The 23,312-nt window shown below is 41.2% G+C and overlaps 2 protein-coding genes and 2 long non-coding RNA genes across 11 annotated transcripts in view; 2 read left to right on the top strand and 2 right to left on the bottom strand.

Annotated features, from left to right (window-relative positions):
- TCF20 (transcription factor 20) overlaps positions 1–2,930 on the bottom strand; it is a 179,518-nt gene extending 176,588 nt beyond the window's left edge. For 4 of the 6 annotated variants that reach the window (XM_083573693.1, XM_083573700.1, XM_083573711.1 and 1 more), the window contains exon 1: positions 2,667–2,889. The gene's annotated coding sequence lies outside the window, so the exon portion shown is untranslated. Of the gene's footprint in view, positions 1–2,666 lie in introns of all 6 variants that reach the window. The other 2 variants (XM_083573701.1, XM_083573708.1) reach the window with 2 other exon arrangements.
- Positions 1,887–23,128, top strand: LOC310743533. 2 transcript variants are annotated; one of them, XR_014539071.1, is made up of 4 exons: positions 1,887–2,145; positions 2,907–3,041; positions 18,709–18,780; positions 21,087–23,128. It is a non-coding gene; the product is annotated as an uncharacterized lncRNA (long non-coding RNA). The 2 variants fall into 2 exon arrangements; XR_014539072.1 differs by lacking the exons at positions 1,887–2,145; positions 2,907–3,041 and adding an exon at positions 9,398–9,990 and having other exon boundaries at positions 21,081–23,128.
- On the top strand, positions 3,678–9,017 carry LOC310743543. The gene is made up of 2 exons (XR_014539083.1): positions 3,678–5,312; positions 7,924–9,017. It is a non-coding gene; the product is annotated as an uncharacterized lncRNA (long non-coding RNA).
- NFAM1 (NFAT activating protein with ITAM motif 1) lies at positions 8,750–23,251 on the bottom strand. Of its 2 annotated transcripts, XM_083573850.1 has the most exons (7): positions 23,123–23,179; positions 19,850–19,978; positions 19,384–19,725; positions 18,696–18,808; positions 16,843–16,929; positions 13,344–13,430; positions 8,750–9,382 (listed from the first exon to the last, which is right to left on the bottom strand). In XM_083573850.1, the coding sequence occupies exons 1-7, from the start codon at positions 23,175–23,177 to the stop codon at positions 9,308–9,310; spliced, it is 888 nt and encodes a 295-aa protein (XP_083429976.1). In that variant the 5' UTR covers positions 23,178–23,179; the 3' UTR covers positions 8,750–9,307. The 2 variants fall into 2 exon arrangements, with proteins under 2 accessions (XP_083429976.1, XP_083429977.1); XM_083573851.1 differs by lacking the exon at positions 19,850–19,978 and having other exon boundaries at positions 23,123–23,251.
- Positions 23,252–23,312: the final 61 nt, after the last annotated feature.

Below are 23,312 nucleotides of genomic sequence, written 5' to 3'. Positions count from 1 at the left end.
GATGAGACCAACAGTGGGCCCAACAGTCAAGAAGGCAGTTTCTGCACATGCTGTAGAGCAGAGCTTTCCAAACTTTTCATGTTGGTGACACACTTTTTAGACATGCATTATTTTGCGACATGATAATTCAGTTTTGCTAGCAAACGGGAGGTTAAACTAACCCCTTTCCAGCCCCAGGAGGAGCGTGGGGAGTGTTCGTGCAACACACCTACACGCTGCGGCCGACACACTAATGTGTCGCACTCGCAACACACAGTTTAGAAAGCTGTGCTGTAGAGGGACATGAGAGGCACATGGGAATCGTCAACCTGGATCAGCCCAGAACCTCCACATACACTGCCCAGGCTTGTGCCCCTGAGAGGTCACATCGGTGCTGCTAATACAGCAAAAACAAGGTGGTTTTACTTCACCCCTGGAGGCACACTGCATTGTGTCTCAAGATAGATGGATGCCAACAAAGTTCTGCTCCAGACCACAGCAGGTTAATGCACTTGTCCAATAAACCCAGGATTTCCCATTTTCACAATTTCAGGAAGTATTTACATCTCTTCTCAACTTTTCATCATACATAAAACTCTCACTTCCAGGTCAATGATTTGGGTAGGAAGAATGAAATGGGTCAAAATGCATTACAACATGTATTCTTTGGCGGGGCGGGAGGGACTTTTATTTTATTTTTTGTGAACACCTTTAGGTTAGCAGCCCTGTACAGAAAGAAGTCAGGTCCTTAGTCATACTAATTTTCTCCCCAGCCCAGGCCCTCAGCACTAAATTTGAGTGAGAAATTTTTGAGAGAAAAGGGTTCCTTCAAACCTGCAGTGACTTCTACTGAGCTGTAGCTTTCTGAAATCAAGAGGCATGATTTTACACAACATGAAGCAGTGATGTTTTGGTGTAAGGGCAACCCTACACCCCTCTGCTCAACTGAGGCTGCTATCATCACAACCAACCACATCCCCATTGGGCACCCATCCATCAACACACTATGGTTCTCTTTTCAGTCTGCAGCCTTTCCGTAGCTTACAAAGTGTCCCTGAGCAACTCAACCCCATGGATTTTTGAACTGGATAATTCAATATTCCTTTCAATACACACTTATCTGAACAAGTGCAGCTGAAGTATTAGAAAAGTAAAGGGACTTAATTCATAAACTTTGACATGTAACTGAAGTACATATTGGGAATAGCTCCCCAAATATTCCTCCTTTGGGAATAACAATTCACCACGTAAATAAGAATGTGATCTAAGGTTGCAGGGGGCAGGGTTAATAGGGTTTCTTTAAACAGCAATGTTTGAGTCCTCAGTAGGAGAAGGCCATGGGACAGCACATGCTTTACGTTAAAAAGGTCCCAATTTCCATCCCAAAGATCTCCAGTTAAGGCTGGCACAGATCCACTGGAGACAACACATTAGATGGACCCATGGTCTAAGTATAAGGCAGTTAAAATGTTATAGAATTTCAAGTCGATAACGATGGCTGGACAAGAGCAAAAGAGATACCTAGTCGTTTCACAACTGGCAACGAGTCAAGCAAGGATAAATTGCGGCAGATGGAAAACATCACCGAAGAAAAATATATTCCATTCGGATCTTTGAAGAGCTTTCAACAATCACTCCACCCTCAACCTCCTCCATAGCTGCATAGGGGGGAAACTCGCCCTCCTCCCCGCATTCCCCACCGCCTGCATACTCGCGCGCCCGCGCATTGTTTACACAGGTCTGAGAAGTCTTTGGTTCAAAGCAGAGAAAGGCAAAGATCTGTTCCCAAGGGTTAAACGCTGGGATTGTTGAAAGCCCGCGCGCGTGCGTCCCTCACACTTAACAGAAGGAAGGTTGCTAAAGAATGTGAAACGTGAGCTCGACAGATCCTTCCCCACTAACCGCTTCCCTCCCTTCTGCCTTCAATAATACATTTCAACAACAGCCTGCTCTTCAAATCCCTTCCAAAAGGGGGAAGGGCTCAGGTTACACTGAAAGGGGTGGTGGTGTATTTTTCCTTCAAGACTCATCACCGCCGAGATGATGAGTCTTTTCATTTTTGTTTCATTTCCCGCGCAGTCAAATGAAAGAGTTTGTTTTGTTTTCATTAACCTGCCAAAATTCCGGGATGGGGGAAGAAGACGAGAAGAAATCCATTTCATATGTGTATGTTATATTCATCCTATTTGACGCACCTTAAGAAAGAGAGAGGTCGTGTTTTTTAAAACTGTTTCCACTTTCTGGGGTTCTTCCTCCCCCCGCCCCCGATCCCAGGAGTTGCTTGTTGTTTTACCCCATGGGAATTCGCTCTGGATACCTCTCCTTCCACATTTCCTCCTATCGAGCCATTAAAACCTGAGTAGTTCGGGAAGGGAAGTTTTTCTATCACACCTCCAAGAGCTTAGCAATCTTGCCCGCGCCCCTTCCGCCTACATCTCTCTTCCACCCCCCAGCCACAAAAAAAAAAAAAAAGGAAACGTGGGGAACGGAGCAATCATGGTAGGAGCAAAGGAGCAGCTTCTTTTCTTCCCCTGTCACGACTCCTTCCCCTCTGCTGAGGACCTTGGGCACATCAGCCGCAGGAAGACCGAGCCAGCCCCGCTCCCCAGCCCCCAAGCGATGTAGCCTGAGGACGAATGCTCTTTGAAGCCTGTAAAGATCACTTTCCTCCAGGAGGACATTCTTACCTTGAGATGCTTCCTTATTGTCCCATCTTAGCTCCTTTGTGTGTGTGTCTGTGTGTGGGGAGGGAGGGAGAGGGGCTGTGTGTGTGGTTGTTTTTTTTTAATATATAGATATGATTTTGTTGCACACACACACAAAAAAAGAAAATGGTTAGAAATCCTGTCAAGTCATGTGATTGATTGAATTATTCCCACCCCTCCTTTTCTCTCTCTTTTTTTCTATCCCCCCCCCTCCGCTTTTAGGACAATACTCGGCTGCCTTTACTCAATGTGTCAGGCCAAACTGGCTGATGACAGAGAGGAGGAGCGCGGCTGCCGCTGCCAGGGCTTGGCTCTCTTCGCGGCAGCCGGGGCTGAAGATGAGGATCGAGCCTGGAGGTACCGGTGCTGTTGATTAGGGTCTGGCATCTCACAGTGATGCCTTGAAGAGTAGGAGGGCAATTCTCTCCCCACCACACGCGCACACACAGATGTACAGACGTGCAAATATATATATATGCTCTTCCTTTTCCTTTGCCCCCTCCCGTCCCTGCTTCCCAAGTCTTTGCGGAGAGGACCTCGAACCGAGTCTGGGAAGGCAGCAGAAAAAGCCGGGTCGCTTCTGCCTCAGTGCAGCACGTGTCCAAAAACACACACAAAAAACCTTGCTCTGATTTTTCCTGACTGAACCACCGTGCTAACTGAACTCCCTGCCTATTGATGTCAGGCAGGCGATTTCACAATATTATTTTCGGCGGGTAGATAAGCCTACCCACTCGTTTAGAACATTTGTAGGAGCTTTAATTCATTTTCGTCTATTCTACTGTGGTTTAAACTTTTTGTATGCTTTTAAGTACGTTTGTAATATTTTTGTGATAATTTTAATCTGTTTTTTTTTCCTGGGGGGACGCAAGGGTACGCATAACCCTGAACATTTTGTGAATCTAAGTTTGGCCTCATTGAGGGGCAGTATTTCAATACAAGTAGGAAAATGAGGGTACCCCTAATTTTTTTAAAGAAAAAAAGCACTGATTTTAATTCTTGATCCTTTTTTTGTAAAACACTTCAAGGTTTTTTGTTTGTTTGATGGAGCAGTATATAGATTTTATGAAAATTAACGAAGAAATTTTAAAAACTAGTTTCCTGGAACTGCAGGTCGGAAATTGGCCCATTTCCCTTTCTGCAGATCTGAATTCACTCTACTTCAGCGATCCTTCCGCAGTCAGAATGAAACAAACGGGGATATAAAGCAAAGTAATGTTTACACTTAAGGCTATTCAAAATCATATGTCCATGTTATCAGGGGAACCTGCCTTCTGTGAGGTACCTTAGCAAAATATTTGTCCTAGTACAAAATGGGACCCTAGTACAAAATAGGACCCCAGAAATCTTACCAGGAATCAATCAGAAATAGATTGGAAGAATGCTAGATTTGGGCCACACCATGTTATAGCATCCACACCATCAAAAGATTGTCATCAACAAGGTGCCTTACCATCATGTCCCATGGCCAAGAATAAAACATACCTCAAAACAGGCGGGGGGAACCTGTGACCCTCCAGATGTTGGCAGACTGCAACACCCACCTCCCCTAACCATTGGCCATGCTGGGGCTGGGGCTCTTGGAGTCAGGTGTCCAAAAACATATGAGAAGAGACATTTTACCTCTGCATTATACAGATAACATGCTTACATGTGATAATAAACATACAATTAAATAGAGCAGAAATCAAATAAGGAAACTAAATACGTTTATATTTAGCTACTTTTGCACCACAAACTAACCTTTGGGACACCCAAATATTATCATTCTTAATTACTGCTACTAGTGGTTATTTTTATAGTCTTTCAGGATACAAATCAAAGGCAGCTAACAAGGAAGCATGACACTATATTGTAAAATTCACGAAAAACAACATTAATTTATATAAAGTAATCAGGTTTCCCAAGTGGTGGCTCTGTTGTGGGCAGGAGATTGCTCTGCTGGAGCAGATTTAGAGTCTTTTCATATAACTGCTTACTTCTCATCCAGTCCGCCCCCACTGCTAATTTTTGAAACCACCTTCATACAACATTGGCCATGATCCATATTGATTTTGTGGTTTCTTGACAAATATTGCTCTTTGGCTTGTGTTTTCTTAAAGCAGTTTCAATCTGATTCAAAAACTGGATACGAAGTGAGCGGTAACGTGAACATATCCTAACAGGGATTGTTATTATATTTTTTAACATTTGTGGTATGTTTCTCAGGACTGATGTATAGAATGCTTTACTTAACTCATTATATGGTTAGATGAAAAATGCTATTGATTTTTGAAAGAAATTTATAATAAACAGTAACTTCCTAATAAATTAGAGATGCCTTTGAAGAAGGTCTTGAGAACCTCCAGAGGTGGTCCACAGACATCTTTACGACAAGTCTACTCTTAATGCTTATGGGAATTTACTCTTGCTAATAATATACATTTGATTATTAATAGATGAAAATAATTGTACTCTCCCAACAATTGCACTATGCTGTTAGACTGCCACAAAGTCTGGAAAAGCCCTGTGTATCAATAAGGAATTTTGCATCTTATCTCTTTATTTTCCATCTCTATGGTAGCTGATAGAATGCCGCATCAAGATCTTTACGAACATGTGGTTGGTGAATGAGATGCCATAGACAAAGTAGGACAAAATTATCATCTTCTTCATCATCCTCATTATATATTTATTTATATATCGCTTTCCCCCCCTGATGAGACACAAGGCAGTTTACAGATAAAAACAAGAACCACTAAAAACTTAGAAGGCTAAATCATTAAAATACATTTAAACATTGATAGAATTAAAATCATATATAAAATCTGTTTAAAACATACCAATAATGACAATAGAAACAGCACAGCACCAGCCCTTTAATTAAAAGCAGTCAAAAGAAAGTCTTCAACTGTTGGCCGAAGAACAGCAAAGAGGGAGCCAGCCGAACTTCTCTAGGGAGGGAATTCCAAAGTCTGGGAGCAGCCACCAAGAAGGCCCTCTCCTGCATCCCCATCAAGCATGCCTGTGAGAGGAGCAGGACCAAAAGAAGCGCCTTCCCTGAAGGTCTCAAAACCCAGGCAGGTGCATATTAGGGAATGCAGTCTTTCAGATAGCTTGGACCTAAGCCTCGTTCCTTTGGAGCTTAATCCTCAAGAGTTGTGGAAGAACAGTCCTTTTTACTTCAGAAGACTTTGTTCAGCGCTTTGAGTAAGGTCAGTAGCCTCTGTTGGTCTAACCCTTAGGCCAAACCATTTTAGTGTCTATGTTTCTGTGATAGGTAGGTAGACCTGTTCCAATCCATGCCAGCATGAAAGTATATAAACATGCCATCTGAAATCTTAATATTAGAATGGTATGGAATACTGAAGATGTTATTGCTGACATTCAGCCTGTACCCTGAACTTACTATCTCATGTTGTAGCATGATACTTGGTGAAACACCTGTGTCCAAACAGGCATAATCACAACTATTATGGGAAGCAATAATATCACAGATAAACAAGCTGATTGCATTTGTTGTGGACTAAATGTATACAATTCCACTAGTGGAAGGAGCAGCACAAGATCTTGGCAGAGGTAAAGACTTACAGAGAAGACAGCCAATGAGAATCAAGGGCACCATCTGGTGGCTTAAGGGACAGCTTTTCTTAAATTCATCCTCCCTCTCCCTTCTGTGCAGGCTGTATTACTGGTGGAGGGGGTGAAAAAAACCCATGTAAAATACCTGGAAGGGATGAGTATCCTCTGGCAACAAAACACGACACAATGGCAGAGTTTGCTAGTTGTAATCCATTCGTGAAATATATAAATTATTTCAAAGCCAGTGCTGGAGAACTTACGTCATCTCTTGTTCCATCCAAATGTACATTTCTTGATTGCTTCTTGTCCTTTCCTTTGGGTTTCTGATAAACATTCCTTCCCCTCAACCCTTTCTTGTGGCAGCTTTGAAGGTATTTCAAACTGCTGTCAAGTCTTCACTATTTCTGCCTCTATACCGTGAAGGCCTAATGTCTGCATTCCACTCTTAAAACCACAACTGTAGATCTCTGGATCCTGACTAGTTTGTAGACTTCTTATGGTATGTTTAAATGAACGCACTTCAGCTGAGGCCAACCAAGTCTGTACCAGGTAGAATCATATTATTTTTATTTCTGGTGTGTGACATTTCTGTTAATGCAACTCAATATATTTTTCTCCCAATGGTGACACCGTTGCTGATTCATATTCATAATGTTCTCCACTAAAGCTTCACTATATCCCTACTGAGTGTTATCAGACAAGGGAGGAGCATGGCAAGCTCATATTGATGTCAGTCACAAATTAACTTCAGTTGACTGATTGGATCAGATTCCTGTAGTTTATGTCTGCTGTCAGCAAGCTTTCCTTTGTCTTTCAGCCCCACTGTTCAAAATCTGAATATCTGATTACATTTTATGACATACAAAATCATGTTATATACTTTTCCTGCCCATGTCATGCATCTGATAAAATAAGTTTTCCTTTCACAAGGACAGGTATTAATATATCTGTTAAAGCAATAGTCTTTAAAATCTGTTAATAGTAGCCTGCTATACGACTAAGTTTTTCATTGCAAGAGACTAATATAGCTCCTCTTTGGAATCTGTAGTTTCTTCCTGAGGGACAGTGTTGCAGGAATTAATGTATGGGGATGTGGGGGGGGGATTGCCCCTCCAGCAGATATCATGCACATGCAGCCCACTACCAAAATCGGCACAATCACTTTTGTGACTTTTGTGATTTGTCCCCACAAAACACTTCATCGCAGTTTCTTCCTATCTATTCAAAGGGCCTCTGCTGCACAATACCAAATGTAAACAATTCACTGATAAATGTATCTATGTACTGGCTCACTGGGAAAACTTCAGAAATTCATACAGACATGTGAGCTCAGCTACTCAGCAGCCCCTCTGCCTGAGCATCCTGATACCTGAGTGCCAGACAGGTAGCCATTCCAGAAATAATAAACCCAGATGAAGACAAAATGGTGTGATTAACTTGGCTGGGAAACAGGGAAATATAAATATCTCTTTTGTTACACTTGATGGGTGCTTGGCAAGGGGAACCATGGGGCAGGGTCCAGGATGCTCAGATTACTGCCACCAGACCTCCCCTTTCATGATGTGACCATGATGTATTAGTGATGTAGTTTGGGGGGGTGTAACATGGGGATTAGCAGCTAATAAAAGTTTGGTTTCTCTTTTGTTCGGGGCTTCCATCTTGTTTCACCATGTGGCAGGTGGGAGTCCTGTCGCAACAGTCTTCAATAAAGACCAAGCCTACTGGCTGCTGTTTTGCTCTGGTATTCCTGGCTGGTGTCCTTGTTTTTTTTTGTCCAAGGGAGCCCTCAGATTTCTCCGTTAACAATGCCCAAAATGGATTCTTTGGATTTGCTGTTAAGAGGGGGTTCTAGGAAACATGTAACATTTAATAACCTATATTTATTATACAAAGCATTTTTACCCTGCTCTTCAGCCCAAAAGGCTCAAAGAACAGCCAACATAATGTTAGCAAATAAGATGGTTCCTGCCCGCAGACTTCTAAGCTAAAGAAAAAAGAAAAAAGTTTTGCTGTTTCTTCTTATGTCAATGCATTTCTGAAGATTAACAAACAAACAAAATGTCCTTGATTCATGGGCACAAAATTTTCTTTAGAATATTTGTATATATTGAAAACACTTATAATAGTCTTTCTGGCTGTGGCTTAAACAAAAGGCCTCTTAGGGCTGCAATATTAGTGTGCCCTTCTTCTCCCAAACACAAAATATTGTCTAAAACTGAGAGAAACCTCCAGGTCAGTTTGAATTTTATCATAATTGCACAGGTCTAAGTATCTGACTTCATTACAAAAATCTAATGCATGGCCATCTGCACTTTTTTATTCATTACTTAGAACTACCTAAACAAATATAGAAATTTATTCATGTATGCGACTACAGTGGCAAGAATGTTATTTGCCCAAAAATGGAAAGAAGTCGTCCCGATGAAAGAAGAATGGATACAAAAAGTTATGGAATATGCAGAAATGGCAAAACTTACCAGAAAAATAAGAAATCAAGATAACAATTTTTAAATAAAAGAATGGAAATGGTTTATTGAATATCTACAAGCAAACTGTAAACAGATAAGAACATTGGCAGGATTATTGTAATAACATGCAATTTTATAAGAGTATATATTTAAAGTAGATGAATAAATGAGCAAGTTAAGTTAATTTAGAATATGTACGAAATGTAAAAAAATAAATTTAAGGAACCGCAGAAAGAGGAGGAAGTAGAGTTAGAATGATTGTAAAACTAGTGAAATGTATATAATTGAAAATCATAAATATTTTTTTAAAAAATCATAGCAAACTCAGGAGATTCCCATTTTCTTCTCCCAAATCTCTCTTTCTTTCCCATTCCCACTTTCTTAGCCCATTCTCTTCAGTATAAAGCATGTGTCTCAAAAAGCTGGATTTTCTAGGAACAATACTGGGCTGCTCCATGTGTTGATGTGTATCAGTATTACCTGTATCTACATCAGTAGAACATTTTGCATGTACCGCTTGTTCCATGTTGAGAATTCAGAACCTTCTTTTGAGCTCTGGAGAAAGGCAGGGCTGTGCAGTGTAGCTCTCTCTCCTTAGATGTTCTCATACAAATCTGCTGTATTGTTCTCATACACATCTGTGATTTCTTGCGTTATCTGTCGAGACACCTGTAAATTGGCAGGGGAGGGGTAAAAAACATTATGTTCTGGAATAGAGGACCCCATATATAATGGTACAATCAGTCTCTGGAATAGATGCACTGGAGGACACGCCATGGATGCAGCCCTAATAGAAAGTAAATATTTATTTGCTACAACCGTTACTGCTTCAAAAGAGCAGTGCAGCATGTTTCAGTGCTCCCCTTCATCTGTAGGAACATCCAGTTAGTGAAGCAGAACCCTGTCCATAAATATAAAGAGCCCTTTCAATTGGCAGAGGGATCCATCCCATAAAAACAAGATAGCAGTTAAAACTGGGCTTGGGCTTGTTAGGAAGGTGGTGTGGCTGCACTCTGTTCCAGGTGATTGCCATCAGACTGAGACTCTGCAATCGTCTGCTTTTCCACCAGGTATATAGAGTGAAAAGCTGCCTAGGCAGCACCTTGGTGATGTACCAAGTGTGCTGCAAAGTGTGCACTTAGTGTTGCACATGGAGACTTGAAGATCCCTTGCTTGTTCTGCCGGCACCCAAGTCACTTAGTGTAGAGTCGACCCAGGCCATCGAGACTGCATTCCTACAGCCATCAGCCACCATGAATCACCACTGGCAGCAGCAGGTAGGTTCTATATTTAAAATAATATTTTATTCTCTTGCTAATTATCCTGTTTTGAATGTGTATTCTATATTTGACCTCCTTTAGTAAGGTCTTATTTTGAAATATTTAAGATAATATTTTAGTTTCCTGTTAATTATGTTGCTTTGAATGTACATTTTGTATTTGAGCTTCTTTTGGAGTGTTTGATCCTGGAATGTTTTATTGGATGTTTTTATGTAGGATGTAAACTGCATATATATATATAGTGGTATTGAAATGTAATAAAACAATAAACATTTTAAAATAACCTTAAAATATTAAAATGTGCAGATTAAAAAATAGCTAATACTTCACTTAAACATTTACAGTTTAAATGTTTTAACCACTGCCCCCATAAGCTTGCTAGAATAAAGTCTTCACCAACTTTCTAAAACGGAACATAGAGCAAGCTTGACAGATCTTGTTGTGGTATGCGTTCCACAAGAAGTAATAAAGGGCCATAGCTCAGCAGCAGAGAATGTGTTTTGCATCTACAAGGTCCCAAGTTCAGGCCCCAGCAACTCCAGTTTAAAATCAGGTAGTGGGTGATAGCAAAAATCTTCTCCAGAGATCCTGAGGAGCTGCTGCTAATCAGATTGGATAATACTGACATTGATGGGAAAGTAGTCTGACCTGCTATAAGGAAGTTTTCTAAGCTCCTGTGAGAACTTGCACCTCTTACTTTTCAACCCAAGTTTAAGTAGCAATGGAACAGGACCTCATACATGGGATAGCTGCAGGTCTGTTAGGGAGGCCATGAGGACCTGGATGACACCCAAGAAGGGAACCTTCATATGGATGTTACAAACCCCTAACATTAACTGTTCAGGATATCTTCGCGAGGTATAGCAATGTGAAAAAGAAACCCTCAGGCAGTTAGGGCTTATCCACATTCCTCTTGTCCTACTGCTTTCCCCCAAGGAAACCCACTCTTTAGCACTCATTTGGAGCAAACAGCAATTCAGGTTTTCAGTGAATTGCCATTTGTTCTGATTTAGAGATAATGAGCTCGAAACACAGGAAACACAGGCCCTGGGTAAGGGGGTGGCATGTAATACTGAATGCTACAGTGTACAGTGAAGTGAAGTGTGTGTAGATGTTCACACAGAATAATGGAGGTTCTGTATTTACCATACTGTTGTTGTTTTTGTTGTTGTTCATTTTTTCTATTCCCTTCTTCAGTTTAAAAAACACTGAAGGCCTAACCTGTCAAAGTCATCAGTTTGGCTTCATATGTTTACCTTAACATTGGCAAGTGGCAATTCAGAGGTTACTTTCTTCTGGCAGATATGGGAATCACTCATGTTTCTGCATATCCACCAAAAAAGTGACATTACCCAGCAACAATGGGTCTCACTTGTACTCTGATGTGTGTACTCTGAAACACATTTTAGTGCATGGATGAAATCCACACAATTCTAATTCACACATTATATTTCTGTGGGTATGCTGAGTTGCATTTGACTCCACATCTGCTATTTCCAGAGAACAACCAACATCCAAATTGGCCCCAAGAGCAATATAGGCATAATCTGGAAATTAAGCAGCTGGCATTCCAATTGGACTTGTCTAGAGAGAGATGCGCTGGCAACCTTTATATGTTTTCAGAGCCAAGCATAGAAACAAGACACCAGATAAATGACAGTCAAGTACAAATGTTCCCTTTCTAACTTGAGCTAGAAGAATTAGCTCATAATGAAATATGCTCTATTTTGGAAGAGGTACAGGAGATTCTTACTACATAGTGTTCTAATACACAGAAAGCACATTGCTAATTCAAAGTATAAGGGTCTAAATTATATTGTTGTTTAATGGTCTGAACCCTCAATTTGCCTGATGAAGAGTTCTATGAAACCCAAAAGATTGAAAACCTTTTAATGATTGGCTGATCTAGGAGATATTGCCATATTCTCTTTCCATTTTCTGGCAATGTACATAGCATACATGACAGTACACATAATAACCCAGAATCTCTTCATAGTGCAGGTTGCTAACAGTGCAATTTTGCTTTACCTTTAGCAGAATTAATTTGACTATACTATCTGGGCACTGTGCATGTGCAAATGTAGGTACACCCCCTCTTTTCATTTTTTCCATTCTTTCTCATTTCAAAGGCACCAGTAGTTGTTGGTTAACTGGATTTTTTGCAGCCTTGATGATGTGAATTCTTCAGCACTTGCTCCCTTCTTCTTTCAATGAGTTCTGTTTTGGCAAAGTATGCGCCCGTTGGACATTGAGATTTCTGTGACTCCATTTTTCAATGGTTTTTATTTATTGCATATGCAACAATGGAGAGGCAAGATTTTTCTTTAAAAAAAATCCGAAACACCATAGAGTAGAGCACAGGCAGCCAGAAGCCAGACTGGGATTTACAGATAGATCTCCAGATGATTTACAGATCAGCAAAATTCCCAATGGGTTAAGCATAGTGGCAACAAAACCATTTCTCCCCCTTCTAGATTAGGCTGCTGAAATCAGGAAATATGCTGGGGTGAGGGAGGGATACCCAAAATTTGTGTGTGATCAATAATGTCTGTAAACACCAGTTCTGGTACAGTACTGAACATGCCCTCAGAGGCAATTTCCCCATCAAATCTATATCCACCTTCCTTAGCCACTATTTTGCACCTGTTTCTGGTTAGTGAATCTGAGTCTTCTAGTGAAAAACAAAGCAGATCCTGCAAACCTAAAGTCTGACCACTTCTGGATACATTTTCAGACTTGCCCTCAGGCTGGTCATACCATTATGTTATGCCTTCGGTTCAAGATAGTTACATATACATGCAACCCAAGTTTTGAAAGAGTTATATCAGGTTGACCTGGTCATGGACTATTTTAATTAGATTAAAAGTTGCCCTCTGGTTGCCCTGCTGGGAAGAAGCTACTGTTGAACCATTCCAGAAAAACTGGATCAACAGTGTCTACCTGACAAGCTGATCTGGAAGCACAAGGAACCTTTAAAGTCCAATGGTGAGAAGCAGCCCCTGACTTGTAGACTTTATCCTTTATTGACCCTGAAGAGCTGCTTCTGCCTTAGTAGTGGATACACATGACCCAGATAAAATGTATTATTAGAAGTGGCTTGTCTTAATCTTGGGCATGTAGAAGTTATTTATGCAGTGTTCAGAACACCAGGAAGCATACCTCACATACCCTGTCAGTCGAGGATTCAGACAGGAGATACCACTGATGGTGACAAGTAATTTGGCTGAGTTGGGTGAGCCAGGATCTGCAGATTATAATGTGTTTGTTCTTGCTAGCATTCCCATCACACATATGGCTTCTGTAACAGCAGCCAACCCAGAAGTGAATGGGGATAAAAGTATCAGACTTACCTTGACTGCTGGCACCTTTTTGTGCAATGGACTACCTGTACTTTTATTAATGGCAAAATAGACATCGGGTTCCCGGGGTCCTAATTCCTGAAGCAGGAAGGAAAGGGAAGGACACGTGTTAATCATAATATCCTATACATACAAATTAAATTATAATTCCTACCAATGGTTTTATATTTCTATGTTGGGATCTCAATAATAGACTATTCTCATCCCAGGTAAATGTGCACAGGGTTTTGCCCTAAATTATGTACATTCCCCAAGGTTCCCAAGTGAGGATAGGGGAAATTGAGAAGGGAATAATCTTCATGAGAATGGCTCTGCATTATGAACCAGTTTGGGCACCAAGCAAACATTGTTGATGTCCTACTCCTTGGCCCAACACTAGAAACCAAGGCTTCAAACAATTATAATATTACAAGTCTGAGGGAAAAGAAAACAATCTGACAAGAGTCTTTTTTGCACAGGGTTTAAGTTATATTGGGATTTGTTTAATTTGTTTTAACTTGAATTGTCACTTCTCAAGGAAGGGGAAATAACCCCTAGATCATTCCTATATACGTATTAGCTGTTTGCAGCTGTTAGACTTGGGTTTGAAACTCTGTTTAGCCAGGGACCTCATGTATCTCATAAGCTGCTTTTTCCCTGCCTCACAGGAGGGTCATGAATTGTCAGCATATTTTGGTGTGAGACATTGACTATAAACTCAATTTGTGTAATAACTATGCTACATAAGGGATTCATGTAAATATATTCAAATCTAAAATGACATTCCCTGACACTGAGACAGAGCTATATAACAACAAAATCCTGTGCATATTTACAAGGAAATACTTTATTTATAGAATTTCTATCCCACCTTTTGCTCGAGGTGGCATAAATGGTTCTCCCCATCCTCATTTAATCCCACAACAACCTTGTGAGGTATGATAGGCTGAGAGGCGCTGGCTGGTCCAAAGTCACCCAGTGAGCTTCATGCCCAAATGGTGGTTTGAACCCTGGTCTCCCAGGTCCTAGGTCCAATTCTCTAACCACTATTCTACACTGGAAGTACATTTCACATTGCCCAGCAGTGCTTTACTCCCTGGTAAATGCGTTTTAAGATTGAAGCTTAGGTGATTAAAAGAAAAATGGATTAGCTGATCCAGTTTTTTATCTTTTGGAAGTACAGCAGAATACTCCACCCTACGCTTAATCCCAACAATTGCCTTAAGAACGCAATAGCCATGCTTAGGCTCCTCCTAGTTATCACTAAGAAAGGCTGGAGAAGAAGGGGGGTCTGCTCTTTACACCCCCCAGGCAGCGCCTCAGAATACCCAGAACTGAGAAACCGAGTCTGCAAATAAGCACAAGCAAAGAGATGAAACATCTTGCCACTAAATATGTATGTCAGATGTATTGATGTTAAGTCTCTTATCTAAAAAAGGCACCCAAAACAGCACTTATGTGTGTTTATGGTAACGGCAGGTTGCCATGGTCGTGGTGGCAGTTCCCCTAGCAACAGGATGGTGGGAGGAGCTTCAGCATGCGGGAAGACAGGTGGCATTAACAGAAGAACGGGGAACGTGCAGGATTTGCAAGGCTCAGTGACGCAGCAAGAGGAAAAGAACAAATTGTCAAACTCTGTTTCCCACCACTCACTTCAAAACAAACTGATAATGCACAGCATTGTCCAAGAATCAATTCTCCTTCTGTGACTGCAATGGGAAAAGGCAGGAAGAGAGAAAAATTGGGGGGGGCATAGATGAAAGGACCCCCAAATAACAGTCAGCTGGATTTAGGCTTGACAGGAAGTTTTTTATTAGGTGGGACTGCAGCCATGAATACACCAGCACTACCCTAAGCTGACAGAGGATGTGAATTAACTAAATTAAAGATGATCTCACCACTGCAGTAGGTAGCAACATGACTGGGGGATATTACAGAAGTAGGGAAGGCAAGGGATAGCTAAAACAAGGTGTGAACCCCAAGAGAGAAGAGAGGTGCATTGAGGAACAGCCCAAGGCCTTTTTAGTATTGTAAGAACAGCCATTTGGGTGTTCTCACTGCTATGTTTGCACTGTGCCCACCTCCCCACAGCCTGCCCCCCCCATAAGTCCCACCTGCTGGGAAGCTAAAGCTGCTTTTGCCCTGAAGTTCCTCTTTTCACCCAGGCTGCCCACTGATGGCCCCTGACTAGAAAGGCCTGTACAAGCTTCCTGTTCTAGCTGGGACTTTTCATGAGGCATTGCAATATTCACTGTGTCCAGTTCCTAACTTGTGATTTACAGCTCTTGGCTTTTTCCTGACAGTTGCCAGCACCCCAGGCCTGGCAAAACTAGATAAGTTTCCTTCTCTGTTCTTTGAGTCTCAGCTGTTTTTTTAAAGCATGATATCAAATAACCATATACCCTGTGCACCTTTTCTCACAGCAAGAGGAAAGATGAAATGATACCTTTAACAACCACCCCTTGAATTGACTGGTAACCATAAACCGTAATTAAAACCTACTGCTCATGCATCTAATAGTCAAGGATAGAATACAACTTCCAAAAGCATCTAATCCAAATCTCGGCTCAACTCTATTTCCCACCCAGGTCATAAGAGCAATTTTCCTCCTGCACAGCTGCATGGCTTTCTACTGTTTTATCTTCAATGGCTCAGAGCACTTCAGCTTTCAACAATATGTAACAAATTTGAAGATGCATTTATTCAAGATGCCCAATATGCTTTTATTCGTCTCCGTTGCTTACTAAGTAATATAGCATATATCCCTCTTTTAAGGGATGGAATTGACAGAAAAGTCCTGGTAATAGAAAGTGAGTATTAAGTTCCTTTTCAATGACAGAGTTATCTTCAGCTGATGCGTTAATCATTGCAGAATTATCTAGTAGCATTATGATTATCTACTAGCTAAACATGGATGCTTTAGCTGAGATTTCTGCATTGCAAGGGGCTCGACAAGATGACTCTTGGGGTCCCAACTCTACAGTTCTACGATTCTGTGAAAATAATATATATAGCGTACTCTCCAGTGAGAAACCTGATGGGCTTTAGCAAACATGTGAATATTGGGCTGCAGGTTTATGAATTAGAGTCTTACTGTAAGTCACCATGTTCTTTGGTGATCAACCTTTTTCACTGTTGTTCAGAAGAGCAAGGGAGGTACACTCTGTACATGCTCATGTCATTTATTTCGGAGGCTCATAGTTCTTAATTACATTTTTCACACTGTACCTCATACATTTCTTTCCCACTCCAGGCCCCTTTTGACCCCTAGGTCTTTTTCCATTGCCTGGATAGTCCCTTCAACCCCTGCAGGGGGTGGGTTCAATATTGACCACTTTGAGAAACCCTGGTCTAGAGAGGAACCTTCACACGTACAGCTAGACATGGTAAATCTCCCTCTCAGCAGAACTTTGCAGTGGATTCCTCCCCCTGAGCCTCCACCATGTTACACTTAATGGCTTCTGAATAGGGCTGCTACAAAAAGTCATTCTTGATATACAGTAATACTCACAACATATGAGGGCTCTGGAGGTTCTGAGCTGCCTGAAGTGTGTGGAGGGACTGACCTCTGAGCAGGGCACTTCTTGATCTGTCTCCACTGAGGCCACACCACAAATTCGTGAGGATACAATGAATGGGAATAAATGGCAAAGCATAAATTCAACATGTGCAAGCTTTGGTTCTTCTTCCTAATTCTTTATCTTTCAAAGGAGTTGAAAGGATTTTGAATACAGCTACCCCTTTGTGGTGTGAATAATAAACCAAAGCTTAGGAACTGTCCACATAATGAACTTTGGAGTTCAGAGGCAATGCCCCAGAACTATTACAGAAGCACAAGGGCATCTGACTGTGTTGCAGCTAAAATTCCTTACGGTAGGCATATTGATGGAGGTCAATGGGAAATCTAATATCCCATTCAAAGCAATGGAAGTGTGAGTCAGTCATTTCCACCTTCCAGGTTATCAATGGGATTAGCACTGTATGCACACGCTTGCTTTTGAGCAATTATCATTGAGCTACCAGGCCCAAATCGAGGTGTTAATTCTAGCATATAAAGCCCTAAATGGCTTGGGACCCAAGTAACTAAGAGAGGGTCTGCCTGATATCAACCAACTCAGGCCATATGATTAGCAAGCTCTGTTGGTGGTGCTGGGTGCTGCCCAGTTGGAGCTCACCCATGATAAGGCTTTCTTGGTGCTTGTTCCCCATTTCTGGAATGTTCTGCCTGGTGGGATACCTTCATCACCCTCCTTATTAACTTTAAAAAAGAATTTTAAAACATTACTGTTCGCACAAGCATTTAAATAGCCGAAATATACTGCTCCTGATAACCTTGAAATTAACTGTGAGGCATGTGGTCATTTTACTTTTTTTTTAAAGTTGTTCTTAGTGGTTTTTGATGTTTCCAATTGTTTTTAAATGATTTGACTATGTTTTTATTATAATTTTATTTTGTTGGGTTATGACGTTTGCTACCCTGGGTTCCTTTGGGAGGAAGAGCAGGTTCAAAATTTAATAAATAATACAATATAAGAATCAACCTTCAAATCTGTAGACATTTTGTCACAAAGTCACCACAAGTCTAAGCCTGCAATGTTTTCTCTTCCAAAGAACACACTGACCTTGTAAAGGCTGTCCAGGACTTCCCACTAGTCAGGATAAGGGAAGTATGAGGATAAGAGCCAGCTGGGTCAGGCCAATGGCCCCTCTAGTCCAACATCCTGTTCTCTCAGTGGCCGGCCAGAAGCCCACAAACTGGCACTATGATATGAGTACTATGATACTCATACAGATACTCATAACAGTGCTATGATATGAACTCTCTTGGTACAACACATAATCAGTTTCTGCTCCAAATAGGGCTGCAATCTTCAATTAAGTAAAAGTTCATTTTCTTTTATTATACACCATTTTTTCATCAACCAAAAAGGCATTCCTGATTAGGCAACGCTTCAATAATTAAATAAATGTTTTTTCACATGAGTTTTGTGTGTGTGTGTGTGTGTGTGTACACATATATAAAACTGCAGATGGTAGGGAACATCCGTTTCCCACAGGAGGGGAGGGTCCCTCTTGAAGATGATAAGATGATGCCTGTATACTCACTTTCTACAGACAAAGAAATAATGCATTTTTCTCCAGAACTATTACGTTGGCCAATATGCAGATTTAACTGATTAATCAACTCAATCTTAATAAATTAAAATTTGATTAATCAAGTAAGATTTTTTTTAATCAGTAGAAGCCCTCATTCCAAGCATTTTGTAAATGACTTTAATATTCAGCACTACTGAATGGTTGATGCTGCAAAACTTTTTGCATTTTGCAGCAAATGCAACACAATGTTAAGTAAGAATTACTTGCCTCTCTCTTCCAGAACAGCAGAACAGTTCCCATGATGCTTGCAACAGTCAAAATAATGGTGATGGTGATAAGGCACACCCACATGGTAAGAGGGGGCTCTGTATATCCTTTTTCTGCAAGAAAATGAGGAAAACCAAGCATTCAGATAAGAAGAGAAGAAGAAGAGTTTGGACTTGATATCCCGCCTTTCACTCCCCTTCAGGAGTCTCAAAGCGGCTAACAATCTCCTTTCCCTTCCTCCCCCACAACAAACACTCTGTGAGGTGAGTGGGGCTGAGAGACTTCAAAGAAGTGTGACTGGCCCAAGGTCACCCAGCAGCTACATGTGGAGGAGCGGAGACGCGAACCCGGTTCCCCAGATTACAAGACTACCGCTCTTAACCACTACACCACACTGGCTCTGGGAGCCAAGGCTCATTGTTTTAAATCTCTATCCCATTTTTCCTTCAAGGAACTCAAAGCCTCATACCTAATTGCTAGTCCATGAAAGCTTACATCAGAATAAATGAGTTGGTCTTTAAGGGGTTGTGATTTGTTTGCAATTAGACATTGTAATTTGTCTGCTTATAGTATACATTCAAATAAAGGTAGCAAAAGTTTTAAATGCCTTTACACAAGATTGACCACCCCTGCCCCACCCCCGGTTGTTGTTCAACCCACCACCGCTGACTTGCCTTCAAGAACTTACCTCTGAAAAGGATAAATGTCCCATTTCCCCTTCTTACTTGGTTTTTAAGTGTCCAAAAAGCTTTGCAGTAGTAGGTACCAGAAACAGAGGAATGCATAAAAGGCTTTATTTTAAATGGATAATTTAATGTCTCTGACTTGTTCTCACGACCGGGAGGAATTTCCACAGACTGTAGAGATTGCATGACTGTGATCTCCTTGCTTTCCGAGTCAATCCGATAATAGCTAAGGATGAATCTTGTATAATCTGGTTTATACATTACGTTTGTTTTGCAGAGTGCATTAATTTCTTCATTGGCAAAAGCAATCTTGATTAGACGGTCATTATACACGTGGAGAGTCCCTGGTAGATGAGGAAAATGTTATTTTTTTAGTTATCAAGATTGAGAAAAGTTGCTCAGTCATCTATACTTTGGCAACATCTGCCCATAGCCTAGAGCAGCCTGTAAGAAGGATGCAAATTTTACCATCTCTGAACTGGAGTGAGATGACAACAGATTGAGTAGTCTGACAATAGAGGAGTGTACACCACGGGTGGATGGACTTCAGGTTGTCAGATCTACTTAGCTTTTTACAAGAATCGAAAGCTCCACCAGCTGGAGACAGGTACAAAAGACAGAGTTAGAATTAAAGAACAGGGTGAACACACTGTGTGTCTAGCAATTTGTTTTCAGGATCTGAACTCGAACTCCCTGAGGAGGTGGTGAACTCTCCTTCCTTGGAGGTTTTTAAGCAGAGGTTGGATGACCACCTGTCAGAGATGCTTTAGTTGAGATTGCTGCATTGCAGGAGGCTGGACAAAATGATCCTCTGGCAACTAGTTCTGATTCTATGAGTGCTCAGTCCTTTCATGCAAACTTCACTAAAGCAGTCTAATTAAATGGAAAAAGTCATCTTGCTGTTGCTCTTGTTAAACTATTGGGAGTCAGAAATTCTGGCCAATCTACTGCAAATGACTCAGGAATCTGCCGCTAGATCATAGAATCATAGAGCTGGAAAGGTCATTCTAGTCCAGCCCCCTTCAATGCAGGAATCTCAACTAGATCATACATGACAGGTGGCCATCCAACCTCTGCTTAAAAACCTCCAAGGAAGGAGAGTCCACCATCTTCCAAGAGAGTCTATTCCACTGCCGAACAGCTCATATTGTCAGAAAGCTCTTCTGTATGTTTAGTCGGAATCTAATTTCCTGTAACTTGAAGCCATTCGTCTGGGTTCTAGCCTCTGGAGCAGGAGAAAACAAGCTTGTTCCATTCTCCATGTGACAGCCCTTTAGATATTGGAAGATGGCTGTCATATCTCAGTCTCCTCTTTTCTAGGCTAAACATACCCATTTCCCTCAACCATTCCTCAACAGGCTTGGTTTCCAGGCCCTTGATCATCTTGGTTGCCCTCCTCTGCACATGTTCCAGCTTTTCAACATTCTTAAATTGTGGCTTCCTGAACTGGACACAATACTCCAGGTGTGCATCTACCATTGATCAACACCACAAGATAGTGGACTTAACCACAAGTCCACAATCTAGTTGCCTTTTTGACTAAGACAGTTCACAGTGCACCTAGCTTTACATTCAGCAGAGCACACTCACTCTCCCCCACAGTGTGTAGACCAGTAAGCATGAACCAAAGCCTATATCTGTAGAAACGTTTACTTCTTATTAAATATCTGAATGGTGACATTAAATATTCTACACAAAGTTTTAGACAAGGAGCTGAAGATCTGCACCCCCCATGCCTTACTGCCATATGTAGAACCTACACACAAGGGCAAACTGGGAGCCAGCTGTCTCTCTTCCATTAATTCAGATATCACCAATGCAATTCTGGGTATTCCCAACCTGGAAGATGCCCAGCAAAGAGGATTGAGATTCAGAAAGAGGATTGTGCTGACTCTAAAAACTGCTGCCTGAACTGGAAATAGCAAGTTTCAAATGATACGCAGAGTCCATTAGCAGAACGCTGTGGGAATTTATCATCTTTGCTGCCGCTGACTTCCTCTTCTTCCCCCACACCCCACTTACTACTGTTCATGTGAAATTCTAGTATGTGGAAAGCGATGGGCGGAAGTGGCCAGTTTACTCAGTTTGCAGCAATTCTGCATTACAGTTTAATGACAAAGACATAATGGGAGCAGGGAGAGTTTCAAAACTGGCTGTTTCGTAAAACATATTGTCTATTTTCATCTCATGCTCCAGGAAGCTGAAAGTAGTGGATGGGTGCTCAAAGTCTGTCTTTGCCACTGCTCTGTGAGGCTGTATGATGATGAGGTTCACATGAACCTTTGTGATTTTGATTTTTTTAAAAGATATCTCACCAGTGTAAACACATTAAATAGCTGTGTATGGCTTGCTTATTAATTTCTGTTGATGACCCCATAAGCAGGACCCAACAGGAATCCAAGAACCTGCCCATAGGACCCCCACTCTCTCTTAAAAGCAAGATCTCCCCATGAGCCCAAACACATAGTCACCTTGTAGAATGTGTGTGTGTGTGTTATGGGGAATGCTAGATTACTGGTTAATGCGTATAACAACCAGCCATTGTGCACATTCACCAGGCCTCATAGAGAATGTGCACATCATCCACGAAGAGGAAATTGTTCCTGTTTCCCAGTCAATATATAAATGCTCCAATGGGCTTTGGGAAATGTGCAAATATTGACTGAATTTTGTACATTATCTAGTCATGCATAGCCCCAACATGTTTTGTGGAACATGCATATCTTGACTGATTTTTGTACATTCTCTGGCCAAAAGTTATTTTAATACACTTTGGATGTATTGATCCCTCAAGCGCAATTCGGGTTAAAAGTGTGAACCCTATAGCCCCAAACTGGATATTACATATTTCTGGCTATTTTAAACATAATTAAGATGTGCTTTTTCATTGAAAGCTGCTTGTTACTGACAGTCAGTGTGGTAACAATCAACTCTTCTGGCCCAGAGACAATAGTTATGGGAAACCTAAGGCCCAGGAGCCAAATCCAACCCTTCAGTGTTCTCTCTCTGGCCCTCAGGACTTAAAAAAAAAAAAAAGTTTTCCCACCCCTAGGCTATAAGAATTACTAAAACTGATAATGTAGGTGAAACATCTGGAGCACATAAGCAATATATACATGGAATATCACTGATTGTTAGCTAAAGTCCCATCAAGTTTGATGAGAGAGGGAGGGGGGAAAGTGCTACAATACTTTCTGCAACCCTACTCACCACTATATTCACATAATACGTTCACTCACTACACCCATTAATGCTCGATTGCTTTGTCAGTTCTGGAAAGTGTTAAAAGGCTGTTTGCCTTAAGGCACTGACCATCAGTCGGTGGGTTTTATTATTTCATTATTTACAAAACGGTTATATTTCCCCTTCCCACTTTCAACTCAGAACACACAGGGTAAGCTTGCATTTATCAGTTAATGGGGAGAAGGAGAATAAAAACAAACTATTATTCAATTTTACACCCACAAATTTGGACCCCCAGACAAGCCACACTCTATCTAATCTAAGATAGATCACCCCAATGGCACCAGCTTCATTCTTATTTTTCTTGTTTAAAAGATAAGGGTGTGAAGTGGATGGAGAACAGGAGATAGGATAGAGAAAGGGAGAGGTGATCATATACAGCAGAAATGGTTGAAAATACTACTGCTTTAAGAGACTAGTGAAAAGGCTTTCCCAGACTGAACAAATGAGAGATTAGACAAAAAAAGTGGGGGGGGGGTGAGAGAGAGATGTTCTTACCACCATCTTGAAGAGTCCAGAGAAGTGTGATAACAGTATATAGACTGGAGGCCATGGCAGCATAAAGAGGTATAGGCTGAGCTAAGAGGTACTCTTACTCAGAAATGTCTTTCTGTCTCTTCCCTTTTCTTGGGGTGGGGAGGATGGCTTTAGGAGGAACAAAACAATACGTTACTGGTCGTTTGTTCCT

The sequence above is a fragment of the Podarcis filfolensis genome (assembly GCF_964270895.1).
Source record: "Podarcis filfolensis genome assembly, chromosome: 10".
Classification (NCBI taxonomy): Eukaryota; Metazoa; Chordata; class Lepidosauria; order Squamata; family Lacertidae; genus Podarcis; species Podarcis filfolensis.
Note: the sequence above shows the minus strand (reverse complement) of the source record. Positions and strands in the feature narration are given on the sequence as shown.

What these genes read in the sequence shown, in the direction of transcription:
- NFAM1 (XM_083573850.1), bottom strand. Translation starts at nt 23,177, where the DNA reads ATGGCCTCCAGTCTATATACTGTTATCACACTTCTCTGGACTCTTCAA. An exon ending in CTGGACTCTTCAAGATGGTG is followed by an intron (nt 19,979 to 23,122) that starts GTAAGAACATCT and finishes ACCTGTCTCCAG; the next exon opens with CTGGTGGAGCTTTCGATTCT. An exon ending in CTCCAGAGCCCTCATATGTT is followed by an intron (nt 13,431 to 16,842) that starts GTGAGTATTACT and finishes TTCCTGCTTCAG; the next exon opens with GAATTAGGACCCCGGGAACC.